The sequence below is a fragment of the Epinephelus lanceolatus genome, chromosome 14, assembly GCF_041903045.1.
Source record: "Epinephelus lanceolatus isolate andai-2023 chromosome 14, ASM4190304v1, whole genome shotgun sequence".
In the NCBI taxonomy this organism is placed as follows: Eukaryota; Metazoa; Chordata; class Actinopteri; order Perciformes; family Serranidae; genus Epinephelus; species Epinephelus lanceolatus.
The window spans coordinates 25818791-25846724 of NC_135747.1; the positions used below are offsets into that span (position 1 = coordinate 25818791).

The 27934-nt window shown below is 41.8% G+C and overlaps 1 protein-coding gene across 7 annotated transcripts in view; it reads left to right on the forward strand.

Moving 5' to 3' along the window:
• The first annotated feature begins 9151 nt into the window (after positions 1 to 9151).
• Positions 9152 to 27934, forward strand: part of LOC117251217 (FERM and PDZ domain-containing protein 4) — a 47285-nt gene continuing 28502 nt past the window's right edge. For 2 of the 7 annotated variants that reach the window (XM_078174529.1, XM_033617293.2), the window contains exons 1-2: positions 9152 to 9338; positions 25686 to 25802. In XM_078174529.1, coding sequence (XP_078030655.1) covers positions 9295 to 9338; positions 25686 to 25802 — 161 coding nt within the window. In that variant the 5' untranslated portion in view covers positions 9152 to 9294. Of the gene's footprint in view, positions 9339 to 16635; positions 17063 to 25685; positions 25803 to 25946; positions 26232 to 27934 lie in introns of those variants that run through there. The other 5 variants (XM_078174530.1, XM_033617294.2, XM_078174533.1 and 2 more) reach the window with 4 other exon arrangements.

Sequence of the window (27934 nt, forward strand, 5' to 3'; positions counted from 1 at the left end):
ACACACTAAGGAGTAAATATTGTGACAAAGATGCATGCTGTACTGTGTATATCATGGTGCTGCTGCTTTTTGCAATCTGGTTAGATGGCATTAGCAGTTTAAGTTGTCAGTCATATGACTTTGCACACCTAATGCTGATGCACAGAGGAACAATGAGCAGATACTTCATGTAAAATGCTTCCTCACTGGCTTTTCCACTGTGACCAGAATACAGCTCTCTGAAATAACATTACTGTGGTCATATTTAAAGATATTGAACAGTGTGCAAAATATTATCAATCAGGAGCATCAGCACAAAAGAATCTGTATCAGACTTCTATCTTAAAAAAGAATATTAGTGGAACCCTGCAGCTGAGGCACTGACAAAACTTGAGTTTATAAGGCAGGGGGCGACTTCACCTGCTTCTTCAGTAGCTTCCACTCTAATGGAAAAAAAGTCAGATGTAATGAAAGTGAGTAGTAGTAGTAGTAGTAGACTGAAAGTGGAAAAACTGAGACATGCTGTTGGATTTTCACATATTTTTTCTTCCTCTTTTGCTCGGTAAATGGATGAACGTTTACAGAATGAAAGAGACATTTGAACAGGTGGATATTTGTAGGTTATTATGCAGTGGTTTCAGTGGTTTGGCCCACTTGAGATCAAATTAGGCTGTATGTGGCCCCCTGAACTAAAATGAGTTTGACACCTCTGGTTTAAGGTATAACTGGGTCGGTGTTTAAACAGATGTTAACATGTTTATAGTAGTAAATAGTCATATAGTATATTGCATATGTTAGATACTGCATATCAAGTCCTCACTCATCACTGTACGCTTTATTCCAGAGCTGGTCGTCCATCTTTGAGCTTTCGTAGGCTCAGTCACTGGTATTTGTTCATTCATAAAGCCATGCTGGGCAAACTCCCTTCATACATTTGTACTTTGAACAGAGATCTGACTGTAGCTGTAGTCTGAGATCTCAAGACTTAGTTTTGTTGAGCTTTTATGTGCTCTGCTCCTCTCACATGGAATAACCTTCAAAAAGAGACTACTGAAACTACGTGAAGTGATCTCTGTGCCTGACTTTAAAGCACTCATAAGTACAGGGATGAATGAGTCGGTTGGGTCTTGTCATTGTGCGCAGGTGTTCTAATATTTCTGCACGTTGCTGTGTGTTTTTTATGTTTTTATTTGCATTGTTGTTCGGCTGTGACTTTTTCGTATGTTGCTGTCTTGGCCAGGTCTCCCTTGGAAAAGAGGTTGTTGATCTAAACAGGACATACCTGGTTAAGTAAGGGTTAAATAAAATAAATTTAGAAATGACAGCATCTGAATTTCAAGAAGAACATTTTCAGGACTGGAATGCATCAAATAAACAACTAAAACTACTAAAATTAGCCTTTTAAACCATCTAATTTGGCGCTCACTTGTGTTGACTCTTATGAGGCCCTCATAATGACAGAAACATTAAACAGACCATGCCCAAATTCACAGTCCTGTCCTGACCACACTGCATTTTTTCCTCACCGTAAGGCAGTTGAGATACTTGGCATGTAGTGCCCTGGGAACTGACTCTTCCTGTGGGAGCCCTGGGGAAGGGACCTGTGTGATAACATGACATGTGAACCAGCACTGTATGGCCACGATAAGGATTCATCAGATACGGGAGTCTACCAAACAGACAGGGGAAGTGGTGATAAGAGGGCAGCTTTGCGTTTGATCCACTTATTTGGTGGTGGCGAGGTTGGAGTTGGACTCCGAGCAGATTCTCATCAGACTTCCCGTTAGGTCATTTCTCAGTGGCGTAAGTGCAGCCTTGGGATTTTACATCAACTCACCATGTAAAGGATTTCAGAGTACATTTGGCCCACACAGAGTCATATATGTGGGCTTTTGGAATACCTCTCAGAGTAGTGTTTGGTTTTGGATACTTGCATTTATACCTCTAATGGAACGTTAAATGTAACTCATATTTCTGGATGTAGTTGATGATTGCTCTCTTGATCATCTTAACAGCTTTCCAAGAGGCAGAGTCTTACAGTAGGAAGATAATGAGCAGTACTATGTGCAGTCTGCTGGCAGGGATGCTGCTAAGGTAGCTGTCTCACTGGAGCCATATAGGTTTCTGGGGATATATGTGGGAGGTAATTTTACAAGTGATTTATTAGGTCAATACTCGAGTGCCATTAGATTTGGAAGCGAATATTAGATGAAAGGAAAACAGCCTCTGCTGGAGCAACTAGATTCTCTATGTGATGCTAATACCTGTTATGAAAATATGACGACCACAGTGTTTGTTTACAGAAGGTGAAAATAGTTTTTTAAGGAGAGGTAATGTAAATATTAAATACGTTAAATCGTTTCTGAACATTCAGAACACTGGGTACTAACTACCCTTCAGTCCTTTATGAGAGATTGTACTTAAAGCTGTAATCGGCAACATTTATAAAAATTGCTTGTTGTCATATTTGCTGTAACTGCCACTATATCCACACAGCAGTCCAAATGTTTTCAGACACATATTTTAGTGTACTGTTTAGCTGTAAAATGAGACAGTTTGTCCATCCGGTGAGTGGTGCTTGGTGCGACTGTTTCCAATATGGCTGCTGGGTCACAAACTTTCTCATTTTACAGCTAAACATTTTCTGATTTCTTGCCTATTTTCAGAAACATATTTTAGTGTACTGTTCAGGTGTATGTTAATGCTGTAAATGAGAAAGTTCGTAACCCAGCCGCCATGTTGGAAACAGTCACACCAAGCACTGCCCACCAGCCGGACAAACTGTCTCATTTTACAGCTAAACAGTACACTAAAATATGTTTATGACATCTGAGACAAGAAATAAGCAACGCAGTAACAGAATCTTAATTCATATTTGATGCTGGCTAGTTTGACGGTTTGATAGCAGTTTATGAGCAGTGATTGACATGATTGACAGCTGTGACTGAGACTACTCAGCTCTCATCAGTTGTTTTTGGTGCCTTGCAGTCAATGCTAGCAAATGTCATTAGAGGCAGTAGGAGGATGATGATGATTTTTTTTACAGACTATCTATCGCACATAATACTTTCATTGATTCATTTATTCTTATTTGTTCCGCTCATGTCCATGCAATCAAAGTCACAATCAAAACAACTCTAACAAATTTTTCCATGACCGACAAAGGAGCAGGGAGGAGAAAACAATCTCTCTCAAAACACATGTGATCTATGTTACTAACCAATACTTAAATAAATAAATAATCAAACAGAGAAGATACACAATGTCCCCTTCAACATGGGAACAGCTTCTACAAGACGACTCATATAGCCTAATTGTTCTTTCTTTTTTTACATCTTCTTGAACTTAAAAATATTTAGACAACCCTTTAAATCACTCTGTCGAGAATTCCACTTTGTGTGGATGTAGTGACAGTTTCAGCAAATATGACAAAAAAAATTATTTTCATAACAGTTATGAACAATAGCTTTAGGGCTTATTGGTTATTTGGAAGCAAGGTCCCCACGGGTTCTTGAAATCCTTTACAGTGTGTGAAATTTCATGGGTGAAAAGGCCTTGAAAGTTTTTTCAAAATGGCGTAATTAAAAAGGTCATTGAAAGTGCTTGGGGTTATGTATTTTGGCAAGAACAGGAAATTAATTTCTTTTAATATTGTCTGCTTTTACTGTAACACAGCACAATAAGAAGTGTTTCCACATTTAAGCCTCTCTCTTTTTAATAGTAGTCTGTGAGCCAGCTCTCGTAAAAATAAGTGTCATAACAGCAGTTAACCTTGATCTCTGTTTCAAACTATGCCATGTTGGGTCCGTATATTTGAATTCCGGCCTTGAAAACCGTTGAAAAGCCCTTGAATTTGATGCTCAAGAATGCATGGCAACCTTGTTAAAGAAAGACACTGACTCTGATTTTGTGAGTGGTTGACATGCTTTGAAAGATTGTGTGAGTCATGGCATACGCTGAAAGAAAGTATCCTCCTTTTGTTAATAACGGACCACTTGGCATTGAGCCACTAGATGGCAGTAGTGCACCTGCATTGCTTCTTGAGCTCCACCTGAATCAGATATGTAGAGCTAATGACTGATCTGGAGAATTTACCTGGGCTGTTGCCATGACCAGATTAAGCTGCTTGGGGGCCTTGGAGCAAAAAATTAGGCTCCTATTAACCCCTGTTTAACCCCTTCCCTGTCTCTCCCCTGCGCACTGTGAACAGTATTGCTATGCAAGGATATTACAGCCCGAGGTTTGCTGTGTGTTAATTTGATTAAACGAAAATTAAATTAGTGAGTGCATGCATCATAAAGTGTGCGATTTTGACAGCTTCTAAAAATCAGCAAATATAGCAGGGCCCACTTCAAGGCCCTTTTCATGTGAGTGAATATAGTTTAGTGCTGCACCTGATAGTCCCAGATTCCCAAACAGTATTACAATTAATCCTATTGCCACAAACCAACAGCTTTTTGGGCGCCTGGGGATTTTGGGGGCCTTATACGGGATTTAAAGACACAATGAAAGCAATACCCGAACAATACAGTGTAATCCAATACAATAGCAGCAATTTCTACCATTGTGAGGCTTATATTACCTTGACTTGTGTTCAGTGGTCTTACTGTGACAGATGCAGTGATTCAACATGTTTGAGGCCCTGGTTTGTGGTGTTAGATTGCATTTTGTGGACGAAACAGCAAGAAAAAACCTTGCACCACAATTACAATATATAGTAATCTAATCAACACTTTTATGACAAAAACCGAACAGGCGTCATATTTAATTACATTTTATTGTATGATGCAACACTGTATATTAAAAATGAAGCTTGTAATGCCATCAGAACAAAGATCTTTCTTTCTACAAGTCACTCTGCAACCATTTCAGTCTCATGTGTAGCTACTATACAACATGTCATAGGCAAATATGGTTAAAAAGAAAGTGAATGAAGGAGTATTGCATCATGAGCCTAGCTTAACTTTGCTAGATCAAATGCAGTGCCTGGTTTCTGTCACTTGTCTGTGCTGGTGAACTGTCACGCACAGATTTAGAGCAAGCAGCCCATGGCATCATAGTGTTATGAACCTTTAATGATTCACATTAAGGAGCAAATCTGTCCTAGTGGGCCACCAAAACAGAGCAAACCGGCGCCTTTGGAAATGTTTGCCATCCTGTTTATGACACCTATTTCTTTTTCATTAGTGTGCAGATATTCAGACACAACTCTAATAAGCTGCAAAGTAAATGGCTGAGTTCTGACTCCACTTGATTTTTTTTTTTTTTTAAATGGCTGTGATGTAGGCTGGAGATACAACTTGATTGCATCATTCAGCCGTATGTCTCCTTTTCTATATTTAAGGTCCCCAACAAAACAAAATGGTAGGCCTCACTTTAACGCAGCTGAGATGCAAAATATTTACTCAATGAGTCATCACAGACATCCCATAATTTTCAGGAGATTGTACAGTCTGAGACTCAAACATGTGTTGCGGCTCATGTGCGTGCCTCCCCGGTGGAGATGCAGTCGGTGCAGAAGTGAAAAACATTGCATTTGTCTTTTGAAATCTGAGATGTTAAGACAAAACACAATTTCCAATCCCGTCAGTAGAGTGCAGCTCTATCAGATTGGTGACTGCTTCTATTACTCCGATTACCATCGCACATTTGATAGCACATCTTCTCCAAACTGAAGGCGGGGAAAAATGGGAGTAATGGTGAGAGGAAAATGGGAGTAATGGTGAGAGGAAAATGCAATCTAGATGTCAGACAAGCACTTGATTAACCACTTACAGAAACAGTCTCTGCGTCAGGGCAAGGCCATGCCATCTCACATTTCCACTCAGCCTGATCCTTCAAACATTACTGGCCACAAGGTATTGATTTTTCACTCTTCTCAATATCCCCTTGCTGTTAATAGAATTTACACCAGACTATCAATGTTTCAAGGAGGCCTCCCCTCCCCTTACAGTACTGCCCGGATCTTCTAACCCACAAAGAGGGCGCACTCGATGCTTGCCCTCCATTAGCTCCAGTTGTGAGTATCTACCTGAGAGAGAGAAGACATGGAATTTGACAAAACAGGCAAAAATGAAATTTGCGTTAGCAGCAGTTTGGAGAGAAACCAAGAGCAGCAGAGGTGAGTCTGTGGCTGTTTCACTTCTTTATTTTCCCACAAATGTCAAAATGATTGACGGCAGAGATGTTCAATGATGAGCAGTTTGCAATAGTTAGAATTGAAACAAGTTGGTCCCCCACCCATCTGCATTATATCCAACAGGAATGTGACAAATCTATAATCTATAACTGCACTGTGGACTGTAAATTCTGCCTTTAAGTTCAAGCTGAAAAAGGTTATGTGTCATTAGAGCTATGAAAAAGCATTTGAAAAGACATTTAGTTTGCATAGGACTGAGGTATAAAAACTAATACAGGTAAAAAGAAATATATGTTCTAAAACTGGGGCATAAAAGCTAATAGAATTAACATACTTCTGTTAAATGATTCCCTTCCTTGTAAAATTATAGTTTTCCTCTGTATTAATAGATGGCTGAAATCTGTAATAATTTTCCATTCTACCGTGATCACATACAAAAACCAATTATCTTCCATATCGTCAGGCTAATAATTATCGTAATCCATGGCATTACAAATGATGCGTGTTCTCACAGATGCTGGCTGATGGGCTCGGAGCCCAGCCTGCGGCAACGCAATGCTTCTGATTCAAGTGACAACGTCGGCTTGGTGACCTTAGCAGCTTTCCATGGGCACATTGATTTTTCTCCCACATTACAGATAATTGCTGGATGCTGTGAAATCTATCCTCTCGGGCCAGCGGGGAGGAGCTTCTGCAGTGTGTTGACACGAGAGTAGCTATCTGATTTGAGGAATGTGATATCCTGCAATCTCATTGACTGCAATTGACTTCTGTGTACTTCCTGTCTATGCTATGAGTATATTTAACAGCTTATCAGGAGAGTTGTTTTCATGCCCGCCGGCGTTGGTAGTATTCTGTTTTCCTGACAGTTAATTGTTACTGAGATGAACGATATTCGGAATAAGTTTCAATAAATAGTGCACTTTCATGTTAATGTCTGATTTAAACTGCAAGAACACCTTTCAGGCTTTAATGAGAGCAATGGCTTTGTCCAGCTCCTTTAACGCCTGCGCAGCTTGCTAAATTAATTGTGATTAATGACCTATTTGGCGTTCTTCTGTGATGGCAAAAAAAGATAATTATCCCAATTCAGATTTGTAGCCAAATAGTGTAAATCACATTATTGGAATGAATGCAGCTGACGGCTTTTACAAACACATCCGTAACCTTTTGTGAGGGCCAAGCAGTAGCTCTTATTATATTAATATGAGTTTTCCTGTTCTGCATGGAGCGAATCTCATCATTTTATGCAAATGACTGCATCTACTGTTTGTTCAGCTCCATAAAGTAATGAAAAAGTCACTTCCTTCCTGTTATTATGTGAGGCACATATTTGCTTTGATGGAGTGAAAATGAACTTGTGTCTTTTGGATGTGGAAGTGACTGCATTTTTCCGCTTTGGCTTGTTTTGTTTGGCTCAGCCATTATTTATTGGTTATTTTGGAGCGTTGGGATGTTTTTGTTACATTTGCCCTTAAGTGTGCTTTACTAATTGATCAGAAAGTCAGAGCTGCGTGTTGCCGTCATATAGGCTGTCAGAGCAATTTTGCAAAGAAGCATGCAGCATCACATTGTTCTAAAGAAACAAATGAGCCATCCACCCACACCCAGTGAGCAGCACATTAAATCAGATGAGTCTCAGAACACACACCGCCTATCATCACCATCATAAATCATCACTGTTTTGACCCCAAGACAACATGCTAAATGTGGTTCTCGGTCTCATACACAGTGCTGGGTTACTGCACTGAGAACATCCCCCTGTCCCCGACTCTAAGTGGTGCGACCTGTGTGTCACGGAAAAACAGGCCACTGATGCAGCGCGCTGTGGCCCAGGGGCGAGTTTTGGGCCACATGATTGGATGGATTCATGTGCAGTATTTATCTCGCAGAAAAGTCTGCTTTTGTCTGCTTTAACCCCACACGGTGCTCAGCTGTGGCCATATGGCCGTGTACAGCTACTGTATATGCATGAGGAGAAACAGTGTGTGCAGTTTGCACGGTGCACAAATTACTGAAACAACAGCATGTGTACTGTGCGTACTATAAATAGCAAGAATCGTGCAACAAAAAACATTGGCTGTTATATAGGAAGCTGAACTTTCAGTTGTCATAGCCTGCTGTGTGTACATGGCATGGGATGTGTTATGCAAGCAGTTCTATTTGCTTGCAGAGGCAAAGACACGTGCCTCGGTTCATAACTAATGGAAGACTGTGTGTGCCATTCATGCATCAGAGAGTCTGCATGGTATAATCCAGCGTGAACAGTCATGATGTTGAAATGTCATGGCTTTACAGGAAAATGCTGTAAAAAATATTATTAAATATACTGTATTTATTAGATTAGAAATACAGTATGACAAGCTGCATTATGTGACAATAGATGCCTGTGACAGACATTTAAAATATGAATAATGTAATAATACCTGATGCTACTATATAACATTTAGGTTAAGGTCTAATTCCGTGGTTTATATAGGATTTAGGTTTGGCTCTGTTAAGGGTGACAGTTGGCAGGCAGAGTTTGGATTATGGTTGAAGCTTAATTTTTAAGCTCTCATGGATGATAAAACACATGGCATTTCCAAACGCATCACACAGGGATCAGATTAATATTTCAGATACTGCAATTTGTGTGCGGAAATGTTGTAAATAAAACCATCAAGATAAAACACTGATGTTTGTTTCGGCTGCTGGAAACACTCAAACATGTTTTAACTCTTCTGCCATGACGATATGAAATATGAAATTTGAAAACACCACAGGTGAATTTTATCCAAACCGAACACGTTTTCCACGAGGGCCTTGCTCATTGAGGCGGCCTTAACCAGCACAGCAACCCATTGGAGTCCAGCTGTTCAGCATTGATCCCTCTGTGTTTTCTGATGCACTGGCCCGGAATGTGATGTTATTTCATTACCGAGGCAGAGGCGACAAGCTCGGTCTCCTCCCCCAGGGCACCGGCCACTCACTTGGACAGGGGGAACTGTATGTAATCATAACTGAACGCCGGCTTAGTCAGACAAGCTCAGTTGCCTATGGAAAGTCCAAATCAAGCAGGGAGAAAGTTTAGAGTCAGGAGGAAGGACGGAAACGCACATCAGTGAGAGAGGCTTGAAAGGCCTGGACAGGAAAAAACAGAAACAAGTACCGCATTAAAAGACCTGTCATCAGCAATGGACCCAGACGACAATGAAGTCGGCATCTTCACTGTCATTCAGTGAGTAGTGTGCTGTGGATTGGTGTTCTGTGCTTGCTTTATAATTCAGTCAGAGCTGATCGAGTGTCATATCTCTACGGATGAGCGCGCTGATGGTTGTTATTGCACAAGAAGTTTTGATTGTTAAGACCATATATGTAATTGATGGTAACAGAGACAATTTAGCTTTTCACTTCAGCCTAACATCCATCATTTTGACGAGGATTAAGGACTGACTCAATTAATGCTTTTGGAAAATCGACTTTGTGTTTGTTGTTGTGATCCGGACTAACGGCACCCAACTTATTCTCTACCGCTGCATCGCAGTAATGATGTATTGTGTGTTCCTGTGGGATTGGCAAGGTTTTTCTTTGAGATTCACAGCCCCCTTCAAAATAATTGGTGTTTGCAACTTTTACAAGAACTCTTTCTTTTATATCTTGTCCCCATTTCTGAGTGACTGCAACACGCTTGAAACAATGTATAGTTAAGGCCTTCTTTCACAGACACAAAAGACGTCATAGTGGGAAAGGCACAGCTGTAATTAATAACTGATGATGGCTGTGTTCCATTTAGATGTGTCAGTTTAGGGATGCTGCTATTGTGCACGCTGACTCACCAGGCCTGGGTATCGGAAATCGATTCCTTTGAGGTGTCAGCCCAAATAACCCAGCACCAAAAAGTATCAAAACAAATCCAGTCAAACAATTTTTGCATTTGATCCTCTTTGCATCGGGGGTCTGATCCCCACCAGATCAGCAAACTTTCTGTTGCTGCCATGACAGAGCTGAACGGTTAGTTCAGTGTCTGCCCGGTTAGCAAAAGCTAACAGCAGCAGCAGCAGCTAACATTCAACACTAAAATGTTAAATGGTCCCAGCAAACTCAAACCAACACCGAAATGGCTCAACTCTGTTGTTAAACCTGTTAATAACAGTTTAGTAACATCAGCCGCTGGTGACGTACCCTGTCGTGGAATGCACCTGATTGGAATAATGTGCGACTTGGGTGGTCCTGGATCTATGCTCGCCATTTGAAACAGGAGCAACCTGACTGCCTGCTCATAAACTCTATGTTGTTCTGTCGAAACAAGCCACCCAAATCTATTTCTGAAAATATTTGGGGTGAGAAATAGGAAATGCTGCAGCTGAATCTTGGATTATTTCAGAACTACATCACCTATTCTGACTGCTTGGTTCATATTTCGTCAGCCAGGTGCATCGCGCTGGACGAACTCATTTGCATAAAGTTAAATCTAGTCTGCTTTATGCAAATGAAGACCGGTGAACACACCTCAACCCCCCTCCAAACTCGCAGCAACACTCCCACCATGCACTGCACAACTGCGTCTCCTGTTCTCGATAGGAAATAAATAGGCAGTGTTTAGACGCCCTCTGTTGCCAGGTCTGACGGAAATGCGGCGTTACAGTAGCCCTTTCACTGTGTGTGTGTGTGTGTGTGTGTGTGTGCACAGTCGGGCAGATTCTCACAACTGTCCCTGATGCGGAGTTCACACTCCACAGAAACAGCTATAACCCATACAGTCTACGGTGTGGTTAAGTCGAGCATGGTGTGTTTGACGGAGTTGGCAACTCATTGCCGAGATGTCACCAAAACGTTCCGAAGTATGGCTATACTACACACCACATTCACATTATTGGTGTCCAAATAAGTACTCTGTTGGTATTGGCATCATTTTAATGGCACTGGTTTTGCTACTAATATTGTGATTTTTAAATGATACCTAGCCCTATCACTCACTGGCTTGGCTTACTGGGTTACTTAAATGGAACAGGGCAATAAATAACAGTATTAGTAACACCTGTGTGTATCCTGCTGTGACAAGTCAAAATGTCTGCTGTGGAGAACGTGGGTGTAGTTAGTAGTCAAATGACTCATGTTCATAAGAATCTAACTAAAATAGAAGGATTCTTTGAGGACCCAAGGAAGTGCAGTAATGAGTGCGAGCTCTTGAGATCTACAGGACATGTTTATTAGTAGTGCATTATGTACACACTGTGTAGTGTATTGACAGGGGACCCCTATTAATTATTACACCGCCAAACAGCATGCTGGGTACAGCTCACTCTCTGTCTCTTGCTACAGTACATTCAAGAACAGATGTATAAAGATGGCCAGAGGTTTTACATCGAATGTGTTGTAACATTTGTAATGAACACATTTTGTCTTTTTTTTTGTTGACTTCATTGAGGCCATAAAATGTTTGCGTGTGCTTTTTGCACCCAATTTAAACGTATACTCGAGCACTGCTGAGGGCCAAACTATGGGCCTGTTCAGACCTGGTGTTAACATGCGTCTTTGGTGATCCAATCACAAATGGACAGCTGTGTCCTGTGTCCTCCCCATAGTATATGTTAAGACCAAATATGTTGTTTTTAAATGGCAGGACATTTTTCGTGCTGTATGCACGCTTAGAGCCATTCACATTTAAAATGGGTCAGATCGTATTTAATTTCAGAGCTGTGCACAGTGCATTGATTTGCTTAGCCTATTTTTGCTCTGCTTGCTGTGTTCCTCCCCAGTACCACACCAGGGACAGTTGGTGAGAGTCCACACAGCAAACACAGTGACAGGGCTAACTATTAGCATCATACGGCTAATATATCTTAGTATCATTAGATGTTGAGCCATTATGGTGTTGGTGCAAGTTTGTTGGGACCCTTTAACTGCTGCTGCTGTGTTAGCTCATGCTAACAGGGCAGAAGGTTTGAGTTGAATTTGAGTTAAGTGTTTATAAGCAAAGACATCAGCTTAGTAGGCAGTCCTTCAGCTTGGCTAAGGACACATAAGCGTACACACTGCTGAAAGAATTTTGCCCAATCTACCACCAAAGAGCAGTCGTGTCTCAAGATGCATCGAGAAAGCATTGGGTGCATTCACAGCTGTACTTAGAGCTGTCCACTTATGATCTGATCACCCAAGATTGCATGTTAATACCAGGTGTGAACAGTGCCTTTGTCATCGCAGCTGTATTGCTCAGAACCAGAGGAAGTGCAGTTTTGAGTGTGAAGTTGTTTGGATGAGTGGTTCCTGAGAAACCTGCAAGCAGCAACACAGGAGGTTAAAGGACAACTTAGGTATTTTTCAACCTGGATTCATGGGTACCACTTGTTCTAAAATTGGTTCAGTATTGAGCCGCGAAACGAGCTAAAATGGTAATGGGGGCAAATGCGTCCCGTATAAAAGTGCTTTTTTTCACCACTGACCGGTTCAGATCGCCAGTGCTATCTCTGTAAATAGCATATGGTAGCGGCCCTGGGGCAGTGGTGAGTGTGAATGAGTGGAGTCAGCTGTCAGTCAGTGTTGGAGCAGAAAGGCGGAAGTTGTCGCTCGGTATTGTAAATAAGTATGTGTGTGTGAAGTGTGTGTTTTTTTGCCACTGACCGGTTCAGATCGCCAGTGCTATCTCTGTAAATAGCATGCTAACTTAGCCTTTCCCTTACCTCTGGGCTGTGTGATGTCACGAGCTCTGCTCCACTGTGTCTGTAGCTCTCTCTACTCGTGGGACAGCCGTTTTCTTGAGACAGAGGTGTTTCGGGATTGGATGTCTTCTCTTCTTCAGCTGGCAGTAGTCATCTTGGGAGAAGTGAGCACTGCAGACCCGATGGTCTGCAAGGCACAGTGTCTGGACAGAAGTGTTAGCATCCATTTGTAGCACAACTAGCCACAACTTCAGCATCTCGCCGCCCGACAAAGGCAGCCTATGAAAGCTGTACGGGGTGTTGCGCGACATCCTGTTCTTGCGTTCGGGAAAAAGGCCCGTTTATTTGAGCACTCCAAAAACTCCGGTAACACTCCAGGGGGTAGCACTCTTCTAGCGTAACACACACTTCACACACACATACTCATTTACATTACCAAGCGGGGACAACTTCCGCCTTTCTGCTCCAACACTGACTGACAGCTGACTCCACTCATTCACACTCACCACTGCCCCAGGGCCGCTACCATATGCTATTTACAGAGATAGCACTGGTGATCTGAACCGGTCAGTGGTGAAAAAAGCACTTTTATACTGGACGCATTTGCCCCCATTACCGTTTTAGCTCGTTTCACGGCTCAATACTGAACCAATTTTAGAACGAGTGGTACCCATGAATCATACGCATACGCACACATACACATGGGGAAATAGAGCCCAGGTTGAAAAATACCGAAGTTGTCCTTTAAGCATGGGCCTGTTCCGAACAGGCATGTTTTGAACGGACGCCCACTAGTTTTAACAAAATGTGGACAGTTTATAGACTGGATAATGTCCATGGTGTAGCCTGCCTCCTGCCCAGTACATGCTGGGAGAGGCGACTCTGAACAGGATAGAGGATGAATGAATATACCAAACATGACCTGCCAATGACCCACGTGAACATGTCTGATAACCTGCGCAGGCACACAACACCTGCAGGTGTCGAGCATCTCGGCAGCATCCCCATTATGTTGCTTTATTCACTCCACACAGAATAGGCTACAGCCTCCCAGTATTACTTTGAACTTTATCAGCAGATGTAGTGAAACTGGCAAACCAAATCCATAATCTTTTCAAAGCATAGCATAACTCAGCCAGGTAACACTTCATTTCTTATCCCAATTAGTCACACCACTGAATATTCATGGCAAAATAGCGTTCAGATCTTTAAACTCCCTACTAAAGGCTGTTTAATTCACTGAATAAATCAGCCGCGGCGCAGGCATAATTAGTGTCGCACTAACAGATCAGCAAAGTTAAGGTAGTGAGGTGGCTCAGGCAGATGCAGGTTGACAAACACACCCAAACAAAATGCTGTGGATGACACAGTTAAGTGTGGTTTCTGAGGGTAGTTTGCTCTTGTGGCCGCTGACACATCTGGTTGAGGGCCACTAATGCTAAGTTGGGATCAGAGGGCAGTAAAAGCTACAAAGTCACATTACTGTACTGCACGCTGAAGTCTATAATGCTGCTCAATCTGCTGTGTAACACTCAACATGAAAACATGATCTCACAGTCCTATTCTGTGCACACTCCCTGATAAAATCTACTGTTCTGCTGGTTTATAGCACTGAGCGCACATTTGTGCCCTTGCTATCCAGCATGGTTAGCAATTTATGCAAAGTGGTTCTGCTTGGCTTATTTTAGCTTTTTAAAGGCAAGCAACGTGATCCAAAAGGCAGGACGTGCAAAATTTGAGCACTGCTGGGCTTTAAGTGGCCAAGTGTGCCAGAATGACTGAAATCAGCTGTTTTAAAAGGGACTCAGAGCGAGAGAGGAGAGTTAGGGATCAGCGGGGCAGCTGGGTTTTATCGGTCAAAGCTTCAGCCATAGTCTCCTTAGATCACGCTTCTGTCTGACCCTAATATCCTCTGCCACTCATGTTGGCCTCTGGGCCGCAAGCCCAAATGGACAAACATAACTGTCCAGAATACGCTGAGTCTCTCAATCCCCCAGCCACAGGACACCGCGGCTGCATTTGAAGCAAATTGTCAGACATGTTCTCCTCGCTCATCAGTGCACCCTTGATGTCTTGTGCTCCACACAAAAAAAAAGACTGCCTGTTCCCTTCCGAAGATGTATCATCAGCTAAACTGTTGTGTTTCAGAACGTGATTAACTCAATGATTCACAGCACTTTCTTTTTTGGAACAACTGGACCGACCCCTCTTTTTTCGCAGGTTTAGGGATCATAAGCGAAACATCCTAATCTGTCACAGACAATCGTGAGCTTCACCTTTTTACCCATCTAGTTGCATCTTTTCTACGGCAACAAACAAATCTGAGCCTGAGTGGAAGTGACAACATTCTTTATTGCATGTATCACTCTCAGCAAAGGCACACTGACTCACCCTGCAGAGCCTTACAAGTTGTGGCATTTTAATATAGGATGGTTGCTACTTGAGTGTGGAAGCAGTGACAAATCGTAGGCTTGAAATTCCCCAACTAGTATTTGTATTCCATGTATTTATTTATCCATTACCACCTGACATTCTTTATTGATTAGTGTTTATTATTCTGTCAAGCTCCCCGACAGGGATTCACGCTGAATTTAAATAGGCAGGGGAATATGTCATCTTAACCCCTTTAAGTTGGATTATTTTGACTATACTGTAATACATAAATGAATAAGTGGAGCACTGCTTTTGTTTCCACCGTTTATTGACTTTTAGAGCTACAGTTATTGACAGTAAATAGCTGTATTCAAACAGCTTTGTCGAGCCAAGTGTTTTCTGTAGGCACATCACAGATCAGGATAACAGAGCGAATAGTCTGTATCGCTGTGAGATGTTCCCCTTTTTTTTTTTTTATCAAAGCTGTCTGAGCCACATGAAGAAGTATCAAACCTCTGTGGATCAGAGACAAGGCTAATTGGCTCTTGGTGGTTTTCGACAGAGGTGCCTCGTCTGTGGTGTTTGATTTATGACGGGGGATTCTTCGTCTTTGGGATAATTCTTCATCTGGAGATGGGGAGTTACCTTGTGCAGGATTATGTCAATTTTTACGGCTCTCCTGCTCATTCATCAGTTTACCGGCATTTTGAAACGCACACTGAAATTGCCCTGCATCTCGGAGTAGATGGAGAAAGATATGAAAATTTATGGAGATGTATTTTGATCTAAAAAATATCACAAGAAGAAATTAGTTGCTTGAAGCATCCATTAACATGCAGCTGACTACTTGAAGCCCTATGAATCACAACAGCCCTCATCTTCCCCCCTTTGGACTTTGATTAATCACACAAACTGTTCTTATTATCTACTATGAAATCCCATTCTTGCATATGGCAACCTAACAGTCCTGATCTCCTTTTGACACCACTGCATCAGCTCTGTGTATGTTTGTGTTGGGTGGATTGCTAAAATGTTTGGAGGCCTCTCATGAATGGCCTCATTGAGAGCAAGCATTTAGCAGCTGAACTGTTCTGAAAGGTCAAAACAAATGCAGTGTACAGTATGGGCATCCTAATGTGCAGCTGTGAGGCAGAGACCTCAGCTGGGGAGGGGGACACATTAGGTCCTCCTGTCCCTCCAGCTGCTCCTCTGCTGCTTTTGCATTCGCATTATGAGCACATCATGCAGTGAGTCTCCGTCATGTCACCTCTCGCATCCTTGTCAACCTTTCCCTGCTTTCTGGAAACACACCACACGGTTGAGGATTGATGAGGCTCACCTTTGGGGAATTCTTAGAAGCTGACTGCATCCTTTAGTAGTAATTCTTGTGGCCCTTGCTACCATACACACACACACTCAACATCCTCTCACATTCCTCTCGCTTCCACTCTCATCTCCCACCACCATCACCACCACCACCACCCCTGTCCCTCCCTCCCTCTCTGTGCTCCTGGCTCTGGCTCTCCCTGCCTCTCTCTAAAGCTGTTGTTACTGTGCGGCTCCCGCACATCATTCCACCACGATGGAAATTAAATGAAGGTGGCTTAACGCAGCTAACAGAGGCATGCTTTGAAGGATGTAACCGGGGGAAGCTGCTCTGCCAGATCCTTTTCCATGGGCTGTGGATTTGCGCTGCTGAGGCGAGGACACAGCAATCACTCAGCCATGCAGAAGCCCAGACAACAGGACTAATCTCTCCACCTGACTTGTGGAAGCTCCACTTTTTTTTCTGAATTATTTATTCCTCGCTGCCAAAGACAGTGCGGGACAATGGAGCCGGAGTGAAGTAGATGGTAAATTTGTAGCTTTGACTGCAGTCTGCAGCACATATGGATGTGTTCAGCTTTGTGAAGATGCCAAAGCTGTCAGGGTGAGTCCGATGGATGCTGCTGTGTGTATGTGCCCGTACGTGTATCTGCCTGCTTGTTCTCTAGTAGGCGGTGTTTTGTATGTCCGTATAGGCACAATTAAGAGAGTGACACGGGAGTCACATGTGGAATGGGGCTGATTAAAAATGCTGAGTTATTGATTGCTCAAGAGAGCAAGTTGTGCAGTCATGTATGATGTGAAATGAATGAGCAAGTGCGGTAGATGGGAGTGGGGGGTGGATGCTGAAGCTGCTGCGGTTCATGTATCTAAACTGTCTGTATCTAAGTTCGTAAATTTCTTATATTGCTGACAGTAATCATGCTTTGTTGCTTTATGTGGTGGTGATGAAACCATACATGTTCTGAGACATTGCAAAGATTTCAGAGGGGTTCAGATTTTAAATCACTTCAGCTAAAGGGCCACAGGTAACGACCAACAATTCACAGCAGAGTTGTATGTCATTTTCAACCATCATCTTTTTTGTAATATAATGTAAATATACCTTCTTTACAGCTGAGCAGGATCTGCTTTTGGTCATTAGGATCATTAAATATCCATGGTCATTTCACATAAGTGGTCAAGTTTTTTTTTTTTACAATAAAATAAAAAATATACCACATTGTAGTCTACAGTCTTATTTTCTTTATATGACAAATTTCAGTTTGAGAAAACTGAAAATAAGGTTAGTTTGTCTTCCAGGAAGTGATGGCAAGTATGTGAAGTATACATTCATCTGATAGTCTCGAGGAATTCATTCATTGCCAGGGCACACACCTCACCTTATGCACCCATGGGTCTGCTAGATTGAGTTGATCTGCCCCAGTGGACAGTAATCCTCCTAGGGGATTTGGCTCCATCAGAAACACTACAGACCACTGGTGGTGGGAACAGCTGATCATAAATGAGAATAATCAAATCAGATACTGTACGTGCCACAAGAATGCACATTGAGTGCATTTCATTTCACTTATGAGTCATCACCAGACGGCACTGGCATTTTGTTTCTCACATTAGTTCTTCTGAAAAGACAGAAAGAAAGAAAACATACAGCAATTTGCTGCAGCGTTGAGGCATGATAACACACCTTGATGTTTATTTTTTTATGCTGTATGCAAATCACACTGCAGGAACGCGGGCAGGTAGCAGGGATTTTCCATCAGATGATAGGACCGTTGTTTTCCCAGTTAGTATCCCTCCCCAGCAGCATTTATGATGCGGCTCCCAGTGGACCACCAACGTCACTGCATCCTGTCACTGTTAATAATGCCACACAGTGCTACCCCTGATAATGAGTTACCACTGCTACACTGGCATTTTTTTGTTTTGTTTTCTCCCTCTCAGCTGCCAGCAAGTATTTAAGTCAGCAGGATGCTGTTTTGCTACGGCTACAGAGAAACCCACTGTATGTATTTAAAGACGTACAAGAAAGGGAACGTTTTCCCTCATTGTCTCTCGCTCCTGCCTCGCAACGCCTCCAGACGTGTCTGCTGTCAGAAACAAAAGCGTGCTCTTGCTTTCATTTTTCTTCACTCTTTGTTGTGTTCAAATCAAGCAAACATTTTCACATGTTTGATGTTCTTGTGTTCAAAGACGGCTAAGTCTCGCCCTTTGTCATTTGTATCCAAAAAAGCAAGTTTAAGCCGTTTGACCAAAGTTGTTAAAGCTGCTCTTATTTTGATCTTTCCATATGGAACTTTGCCTTAACTTAGCTCTAAGTGCTCTTACACTTTTAATACATCCTGTGGGTGTTATAAATGGTTTGTCAGCAGCAGCACTGTGGAGATAATGAGCATGAACATCACGCATTTATGTAGAAAGTGACAATTACCACTCACAGTGATGGCCTGACTCAATAGGGTTGCTAAAATGTGTGTACAGTGATTGCTTAGCATGCTTGCACTGCATGCATCCAAAAAAAGGTCTAGATTATTCAGTATTGTGTGATGCAACTAATTTTAGTCATGCTTATGTAAATGATAGATGTGTTCATTAAATGTGTGTGTGGAAATGCTTTTGCCTCAACATGAATAATATGGAAGAGCAGTTAAAGCTAATTAAGTTGGACTGCGTGACTTCATCCTTGGTTGTGTTGTACTAAAAAAAAAAATCTATTATGCGCGCCATTGTTCGACATGTTTTGACGGCAAACTTTTTGCACAGGAAATCACTGGTCTGGACACAGATTGATTAGCCTAAATGTTCATCAGGGTACACAGAGACCAAAAGATCTGTCATTCTTAGCTGTTCACATCAGAAGCTCTCAGGGAAGAGTAGATCAGAAATGGCTCAGGGTCAGAAATGGGAGCCAGCTGGCTGTCGGATGAGGTCTCAGGCAACCATTTATTTTGTCCTGTCCTTTAGAGCTTTTAGCATAAAAGCAGCGAGTAGCACAATGAGGTGAAGGAGGAGAATCCAAGTCTAGTTCAGTGCCCACGGGGTAAGTTCATCACTATATTTGGTTGATGTTCTACATAGGGCACTGAGGAGCAAAGGAAGCCGGGGGAAAACACAGAGTGATAATGGAATAATAATGAAAGTGTCTTTCTTTAGTTTCGTGTCTATTTTATTAAAATAAAACTATCAATTCAATGTCAACAGATTGAAGGAAGTGGTGTCGTCTAATGAGAAATTTGCACACATGCAATCATGCACATTCATTTCTGCAAGCATGTTGCAGCAGGTTACATTTCAAGGTTTCAAGTCGTGGCTCTTTGATGGTGTTTTGCAGTTTAACAGGTAAACAAGATTCAGTGAGGTTCCCTTACTCACTGTAAAATAGCAGGAGGATCATAGTGGGTGGCCTGTTTCCCAGATGCTGTTTTATTCCCACCCAGAGGAGATTAACTAACCAAAAAACCTTTCTATATAGAGGCACTAGAGAGCTGCTTCAGGATAGTGCCGTTGCCCATGGCAACAATATCAGTGCTTCCAAAGACAAACACAGAAATACAATATTCAGTTGGAGTAATAGGGAAAATAGACACTCTGATTCTCAAGTGAGTGCTGGTACTAATTCTAGTCGCTCAGGCTGTGTGATTTGGGTGTGAAAATGGTTTCTTGCATATCAGGAAGATATCAGGAAAAAAGGCACAGTGTTTCTGTCTCTGATTTTATGTATAAGGCACAGAATGGTGGAGAACAGCAGCATGAAATTGAGCGATTTTGTGTAACTACGTGGTCAGCAATATTTTTTAAACCACTAACAGCTAAGTATAAATAGCCGTGCACAACGTAAATAGCAGTTCGGAGCGTGTTCTACTGTGCTGCCACAGTGACCAAAAGATTGGTGGTTGGAAGAGTCAAGCAGAGGGCAGATGTTTTCTGAAACAAAAGGCTGCGCATTTGTGCTCTCAACAGGATGGAGTCTGAAAAGGAGTAGAGGAATAAGACCTTTAATCAGATAGGTTCCTCTCTGTCTGAGCCACTTCTCTGCTGCGCTCCGCTCCCCACCCTCCTCCCAGGAGATGGTCATCTCATCTGCTGTCTCTCCACAGATTTCATATCCAAACAGAATCACATTAGCGGTCTATCTCTGCATAAATGTCTCTGTTAAACTTGAGAGCACAGAAAAAAGCAGCGTCATGGCTTCCTCGCCTTGTCTCTGAAGTCATACTTGAAATATTTCACGCCCTGTCACACGAGAGGAAGAAAATACTTTGTTTTTGTATCCGACATTGTGAAGAGTGAGGTGTATGTTCAGTGATAGGTGAAAAGATTATCACTGATTTTAGATCCACAGGATGCAGTGCAGGGCATTCAAGAAATTCATAAAGATTTTAACAGTCTAGCAGCTGAGTTTTATCAGCCAAAGCTCGACTCAGCTTCTCCTTAGATGTAATTAGAGTTTCTTTAAAACTACCACTGTATTAACAAAGTGTCTCTGTGTGTCTCTGTGTGTATTTGTGTAGCACAAACTGTGCTGAATGTCCCTCAAATATAACAAAATAGCTTGGTAATACATCATTCAGGGTCTCTTCAGGTCATTACAAACATTATCTAATTTCATTTATCCATCTTCTGCTGGAAAGTCCACATTTCTGATGTTACCTAGGGGAGAGCAGGGCACAACCTAACACAAGGTAAATTGTAACATGAACTTTTTAAGTGGTTACACAAGGTCAATTTATTTGTTCTTCCCACCATTTGACCACAGTATCCCCAAACAGTGACCCATTAAATTCTGCAGATATTGGACATGTTTCAGCGGAGTTCAGTAGCAAAGAGTGTTCAGACGATTTAAGTGAATGTCTTTGTCATACTTGTTTTTCGATTACTGAGCCGGATCCAACCATATATCATCTTAATAACTGTCTTTTTACCTAAAACATAGCACCATAGTGAACTATGTAACCAACACCCAGCAGGTGTTAGCTAATCTTGATAAAATTTCCACACAGCATTAGTTGTAACGCAGTATTACAACTAAGCGGCCTATTAGTTGCCTATGTTCAGTTTGAACTAATGTCCTTAGTTTGAATGAGATATACTTCTTTTTTTAAATTTGTCAATATTCATACATTCAATACTCATATTTTGACATGTGGGTCTAGGTTACCCAATCTATGCACATCTATCAGTCCAACCATTGAATATCGATGATAGACTAACAGATGGATGGATACCTATCCTTCCCCTGATGTAGATGGAGAGATGGGTGTCTACATACATTTATCCATCAATCATCAATCACGGGTGAAAAGAGAAAAATATATAATATCTATCATGAATCATTGGGGGTTAGGTGAGGGATGGATAGATGTTTGGATATCTATCACAGATCCATACACAGTATCAACCTTTAGTATATAGATTGAATTGTATTGAATTAATTGTGTTAAACAGACTTTTACCAGCTTGTTACTATTAACCCCACCCATGGGGTACCTTGTAAGATTTCACTACCATAACTTCTCGGTGTAATTGTAGAAGAAAGGTAAGCTCTAGAAAAAACCAACAACTGTTCATTTGTAGCAGAGATGCGCATGTTGTTAGAATAAAACTAAAAAATAATTAACCTCAAACTAGGGATGTCCCGACCCAATCCTCGGATCGGGTATCGGCTCCGATCACGTTTTACAAAATCGGAATCGGTAATAAAAGATCGGAGGAATCAAAACAACAAAAATGGCCAGGTTTTTCATCTATGTTGTTCAATGTTGCCTCCGCTTTCCAATGTATAAAGATATAGGCCTATTTTGTTTGTTGAAGACAAGAAGAAGATATTGAATTTGTTTACATTTTGTGCTGCTGAACTGCCGATAAGCTTTTTGGATACTATTTATATAAAAAACAAACCTTATGGGACGACTTGGATGCATTCTTTTTTTTTCTTTCTTTCTTAATGCTTTGCAAAGTATCGGATCGGACTCAGTATCAGACTCGGTTTCAAAATAAAGGACTAGGTATCGGATCGGATGCAAAAAAAATGTGATCGGGACATCCCTACCTCAAACAGTTTTAATAACATGTAGCCAAAACTAAAGTGTGTTAGGCTGTACACCGCTCTCCCCTACCACTGCACACATGACTGTCTTTTTCAGTTTATACTTGCACTTCCCTGCTGGCAAAATTTAGATTCATGTTTCTACATAAAACCTACCTAAACGAATATTTGTCCAAAAATCAGTCTTAAACTTGATTGACAATAATTTTGAAAAGATCAAATTTAAGGGTCTGATACCTGTAGACATCCTGTTAGATCCAATAAGACTGGGTTTCTATATCCAATCACACACTAAACTGGCTGCACTGGAAGAGAATAATATAATGTTTGATTGAGGAACGCATATGTTAAGGAAAACTGAAATTAATCCCTGTCTCTCGCCCAGTGCATGCTGGGAAAGCCGTGAGAACCAATAGGGAGAAGCAGAGTTTGTCCCTCTGTCAATTAGTACGTAAATGTCCCTAAAAATGTTGCCGCTGCGTGCAGAAGGGAGCCATTGACACAAACTCTTCTCAGAGGAAATAACTTTCTGAATCACTCATAAAAAATTACACTTGTTTAATTCTCAATATGCGTAATGGCGGGCATGTGGCAGCAGAATGTGGTTTCGTATAGCCGGCCCTCATGGAGATTGTCCATGTAAATTATTCAGACTAACTTGAGTGTCTGTGTTGTAATGTGCTCTTCTTAGCTGCAGCTTGTCCATAATGCATAGTTACTCCCTACATTAACGGGATTTCAGCCTGCATAACACACCAGAAAGCTTCTTCCACAACTAGCTTGTATTCAGAGAGATGAAAGCGAAAGTGAACTACTGTGATAAAGCAAGGATCACATTGTTCATGCAATTTTTATGAAGGGCTGAAAAGTGATCTTCCTCCATCTCACAGACAATAAAATTAAACTCATTATCTTCCAAAGTTTACTTACTGATAAATTTGGGTGGCGAACTCTTGCCACTGTTCAACTTAACAGTGGATAGATGCACAAAAGATAAAATTGCGTTGTAGTCCTCTGACTCAGATGATATAACCTTGATGTTTGTTGCTGTTGTAGCAGAGTCATTTTCCCTTTTGTTGGTTATGTCTACAGATTACGTTAGTGCGTATTAGAGTAAGCAGAATTCAAACAGATACACAAAGAATGCGTTTTAGTGTAATTTGTCCTGAGAGAAATTACATTTGCGTCCAGCTTCTTGCTCTAATCGTCCTCCCTTTGACTCTTGGGTAACTGTTCATGAATTGTGCAGCATGGCTTGCCCACTTGGCGCTCGATTACTTAGTCCGATGTGACTGTGCAGGCATCATTTATTAATGCTAGCCGAGGAAGATCAGTTTCACTGTCCACCAGTGGGTGAACCTTTTCAGCCTCTCTGTAAGCTCTGAGTGCTGCGACTCAATGGCATAATGCACCTCCCGTCTGCAGACAAAAGAAATCAAAGATCACAGTATCTATGACTGTGCCGTTAATACAGAGACATTTTGGCTGCGAGACAGAAAATGGATTTTGGGGAACAGTTTTTCAGTTCAGAAGCATATATCGAAGGCACAGCGTCTGAGACTGTAAGTACAATAAGCTTTATTGTGTTGTAGACCTTTGGAGAAAATGTCACTGCCAAAGGTGTAATCCTGCAGAAATACCAACATTATAGAATGATATTCATGTGCTGCGATTCTGTGACCTTTTATGCGTTACATCTCTTGACTTAAATGTGCAAATCTGCCACATCAAACCCAGCTTGTGTTAACATGGCTGTTAGCTTTATCCCAGAGGCTAAAATGGAGGGTACACACAAGTAGGACTCGTCAATGGGGGTGAGCATGGCTCCAAAAGTGTCAGACAGCATCCAGTTGTGTGCACACACATCATTTGAGCTGCAGGAAATGTGTTCTAAATATACACCATGGAGGCCTGCTCCCAGCTAATGTACTATGGGTCAAATAAATCCATATCCATGTGGAAACCCTAATATCCCTCAAACACACCACTGTAGGTTCAATGTAGTGCACAAAAGAAAAGCACTACATGTTTTTTTATGAATTAGTTATGATTTAATGCATCCAGTTGCACTTAGGTGTGTGTTGTTGATTAGCCGAAGTGACCCCAGAATACACTTCAGCTTAGGTTGCATTGTTTTGCAGCTAAGTGCTTAACTCTTTCACTATTTCGCAAACTTTCTCTCAGCTTATACGTCGTGTTGATGAGTTGGCGATATTTTATTCATACCTCATGAAATGGGCACGTGCGCCCCATGCAGACAGTCATGGGCACACCCAAACTAACACACACACTCTCTCATGCAGATACAAGCACCCTGCACACAATTTATTATCATCGGTACAGTAACTGGGGAAACATTTAGAGGGAAAGAAAGAGGAGCTTTGAATAATGAATGCGAAGAGCCCTGTTACACGGCAGACAAGCCTTTGAAGTGACATAACTTACTGCCACCGCTTTCATAGCATCACCAGTGTGCAGACACAAAGACATAGACAAAGGGACGACAAGGACGGGGGGGGGGGGGGGGGGGGGGGGGGGGGGGGTGGTGCAGCCAAAAAGACACATGAAAACATTTTAACCAATTACAGTTCTTGTGAATACCTCTGCCAACTTGTAGCACGGGGGAGAAAAGGCAACGGAGAATTGTTTGGTGGGTAGAATCAGGAAATCAGCTGAAATTTGGATTTAGATACACACAATCTTTCACACAATAGACTAAAATTAATTGTTTTGTGAAAGGTGGTTGTAACTGGTTCTATTCTCTGATAAAGTTTATCGAATCATCTTGGCATTGAGCAAATCAAATAGCCAATTTATAAGAAAATTCCCCTGGGCTTCTTTTATAAAGAATGTGCTGACATCTAGAAATAAAACCAATTTCATGCCTCTCAAAGCACAAGAGTGAGGCATGACAACTCCGCCTGTGTGTCGAGCTTACGTAATTAATTTGATTTGTATTCACTGAGTGAACTGTGACTATGGAACATTGTTTATCACGCTGGAATCAGACATTTCTCTTATCACTCGGGTTGAATCAGCCCACAACTCATTTATTTTTATTATGAGTTAAGCATCTCTACGACGAATGTTATTTTGAAATATTTCTGGAATCAGATTAACTGATTTATCATATAACCTTAGCGATCTATGCTTGAGTTCTCATCCCTTTCTTCCTCTGCAGCCACAGGACCAAATCCTCAGGCTGGCCGCCCCCTTCAGGGACCTGGAGTGCTTCACAAGGACCCCCCAATGGATGGGACATGGGCACCAATAGAGAGGGGCGTGACTGCTACATCAAGTAAGTGCCCTGTGTTTAAAGAAACAGAGGGGGAGCTCTCTCTGTCCCAGATGTTTCAGACGCTTTGCCAACCTGTGATTATTCCAGCCACGTCACTGCCTCCACACTGTCTCCATCTGTGCGTTCAGAATACTGATTCTCTGTTCCCTCCACTGCTGCGCACACTCTGCCCCTGCCTACTCTCACTCTATCTCACACTCTCGCACACCCACAACACTCCTCATGCAGTCTCCCAAATGCAGAAGAGGGCTTTTGAGAGTGTGTGTGTGCGTGTGTGTGTACGCTGCCGCCGAGGAAGAAGTTCACCTGTGCAGGGGGAGTTGTTTTGATCTGAGAGGTCTGCACGTTCCCCCAGAGGATGCTGGGCTATAGTGTCATCAGCGTAATTGATCCGTCGTAATTGGCACTTGTGGATATCTGTGCAGGCAGGTAAAAAGAAATTCCGGACTCTTTGTATGTTTGTGTGCACATGCTCTAATGTAACAAGTAGGTGTTTGCTTCTTTTATCTGGTGTGTTGATTCATCTGGGCTCTTTTCCAGCGATGTGTAATATGCATTCATACTAGATCTAAAAATATTGCTGCATTCACGAACCCCTGTGCATACTAGATTCTGTTTTTGCTCACCGTTTGCTCCTTTCATTTTCTGTCACTTCTTCTCATTTAACATTATTATGCAACAATGTGCAGAGTAGTATTTATGCCCTGGATGCATCCCACTAATGCATAAGAATATCTGTGTGTTTGCGTGGTGTACGGAATAGGAGGTGAGCACTTGTCACACATGGGTTATAGCATGAGAGGCGTGATGTCAGAGGAGTTATATAAGAAGTAAGGAGCAGTGAAAGTGCTTGATGCAGAGTGTGTCTGCATGAGGCAGATCATGGAGGCTGTTTTGGCTCCAGCTTTAGCTTTCTAAATTTGAGGAAGACTCATGAATAATCAAATGTCCGTTTCTGTGAGTGTCCGTGGCCATCTGAGTTTGTCAAGGCTCCGCGGGGAGCGGGGTGATACCAAATTGTTGTATTTCTCAGAGGAACACATGTCTCGTCGGTGTGACAGGAGCACATGAATTAAGCATCAGCTATTTAATATTTACACTGTGAGACACGGTATTTAACATAGATGTAATGTAGTTTAGAGAGCGCTGTGACTTCGACAGAGTAGGTGAATATCACGGGAAAAAATGACAGACTTTTTCTTCTTAAGCATGAGCAGGATGGCAAGTTCTTTTCAAATTACACAAAGATGTCAAAGTGAAATGAACAGTGTTTCCATCAGTACTTAAATTGACTTCATTAAACCACATTTAATAGACAAAGCATTTCCATTTGGGAGGTTTAGAAAAATCCACAGAAGCCAGCTCCCCTAAAAGGAGGAGTGACACAGCAAAAAAAAAAAAAAAAAAAGCCAATACAAACTGACTGTGATTGCATAATTTAAAAAAAAAGGTTGCGTTCCGAGCACGACAAATATAACAGCCTCAGCACCAACAAGTTGTGAGTCGTGTCAAAGCAGCCTTTCAGAAAAAGAGTCACAAGAGTAATGAGCTTACTCCACTTTGTCCAAAATAGGCTTTAAGGAAAAAGGAGTAAAAATAGTCTTTGTACTGTGAAAGTCAGGCCGGTGTTTCTTGCGACTCATTTTTTTGTTCATCTTGTTAACTGTATAGCTCACAGTTTGACTTCTGACTGCTGTATAGAGCGTTGTGCAGCTACAGCTAATGAGTATGATTAGGGACCATTAGATGCATGGCTGTCTGCACAATGGGAATCCAGCCATGTTTAGCAGGTGGCCGTGCAGGGGAGGAGACAGTACTCTTCCTGAATGCACAGGTCCATATGGTTTAGATTTGTGCACAATCTGTTGAGTTTGTCATTTTAAAGAGATAAAACTGACACATAAATCCAAACTGAACATGTCTTAGGAGGACCCTCAGAAACGTTAAATGATGGAGTTCACTGCGCAGTAATTGCTGTTGTGAGTTGTTGTAGGATGACTGTCAAAACACTGACACAAATTTTAATGCTGGGGTGACAAGGATGGGGACAATGTGCGTCATTTTAAGAGGAATTAGAATAAATTATATTTAACAAAACTGAGAGGGGGAAACAGAGAAAAGATAAAGGCTGT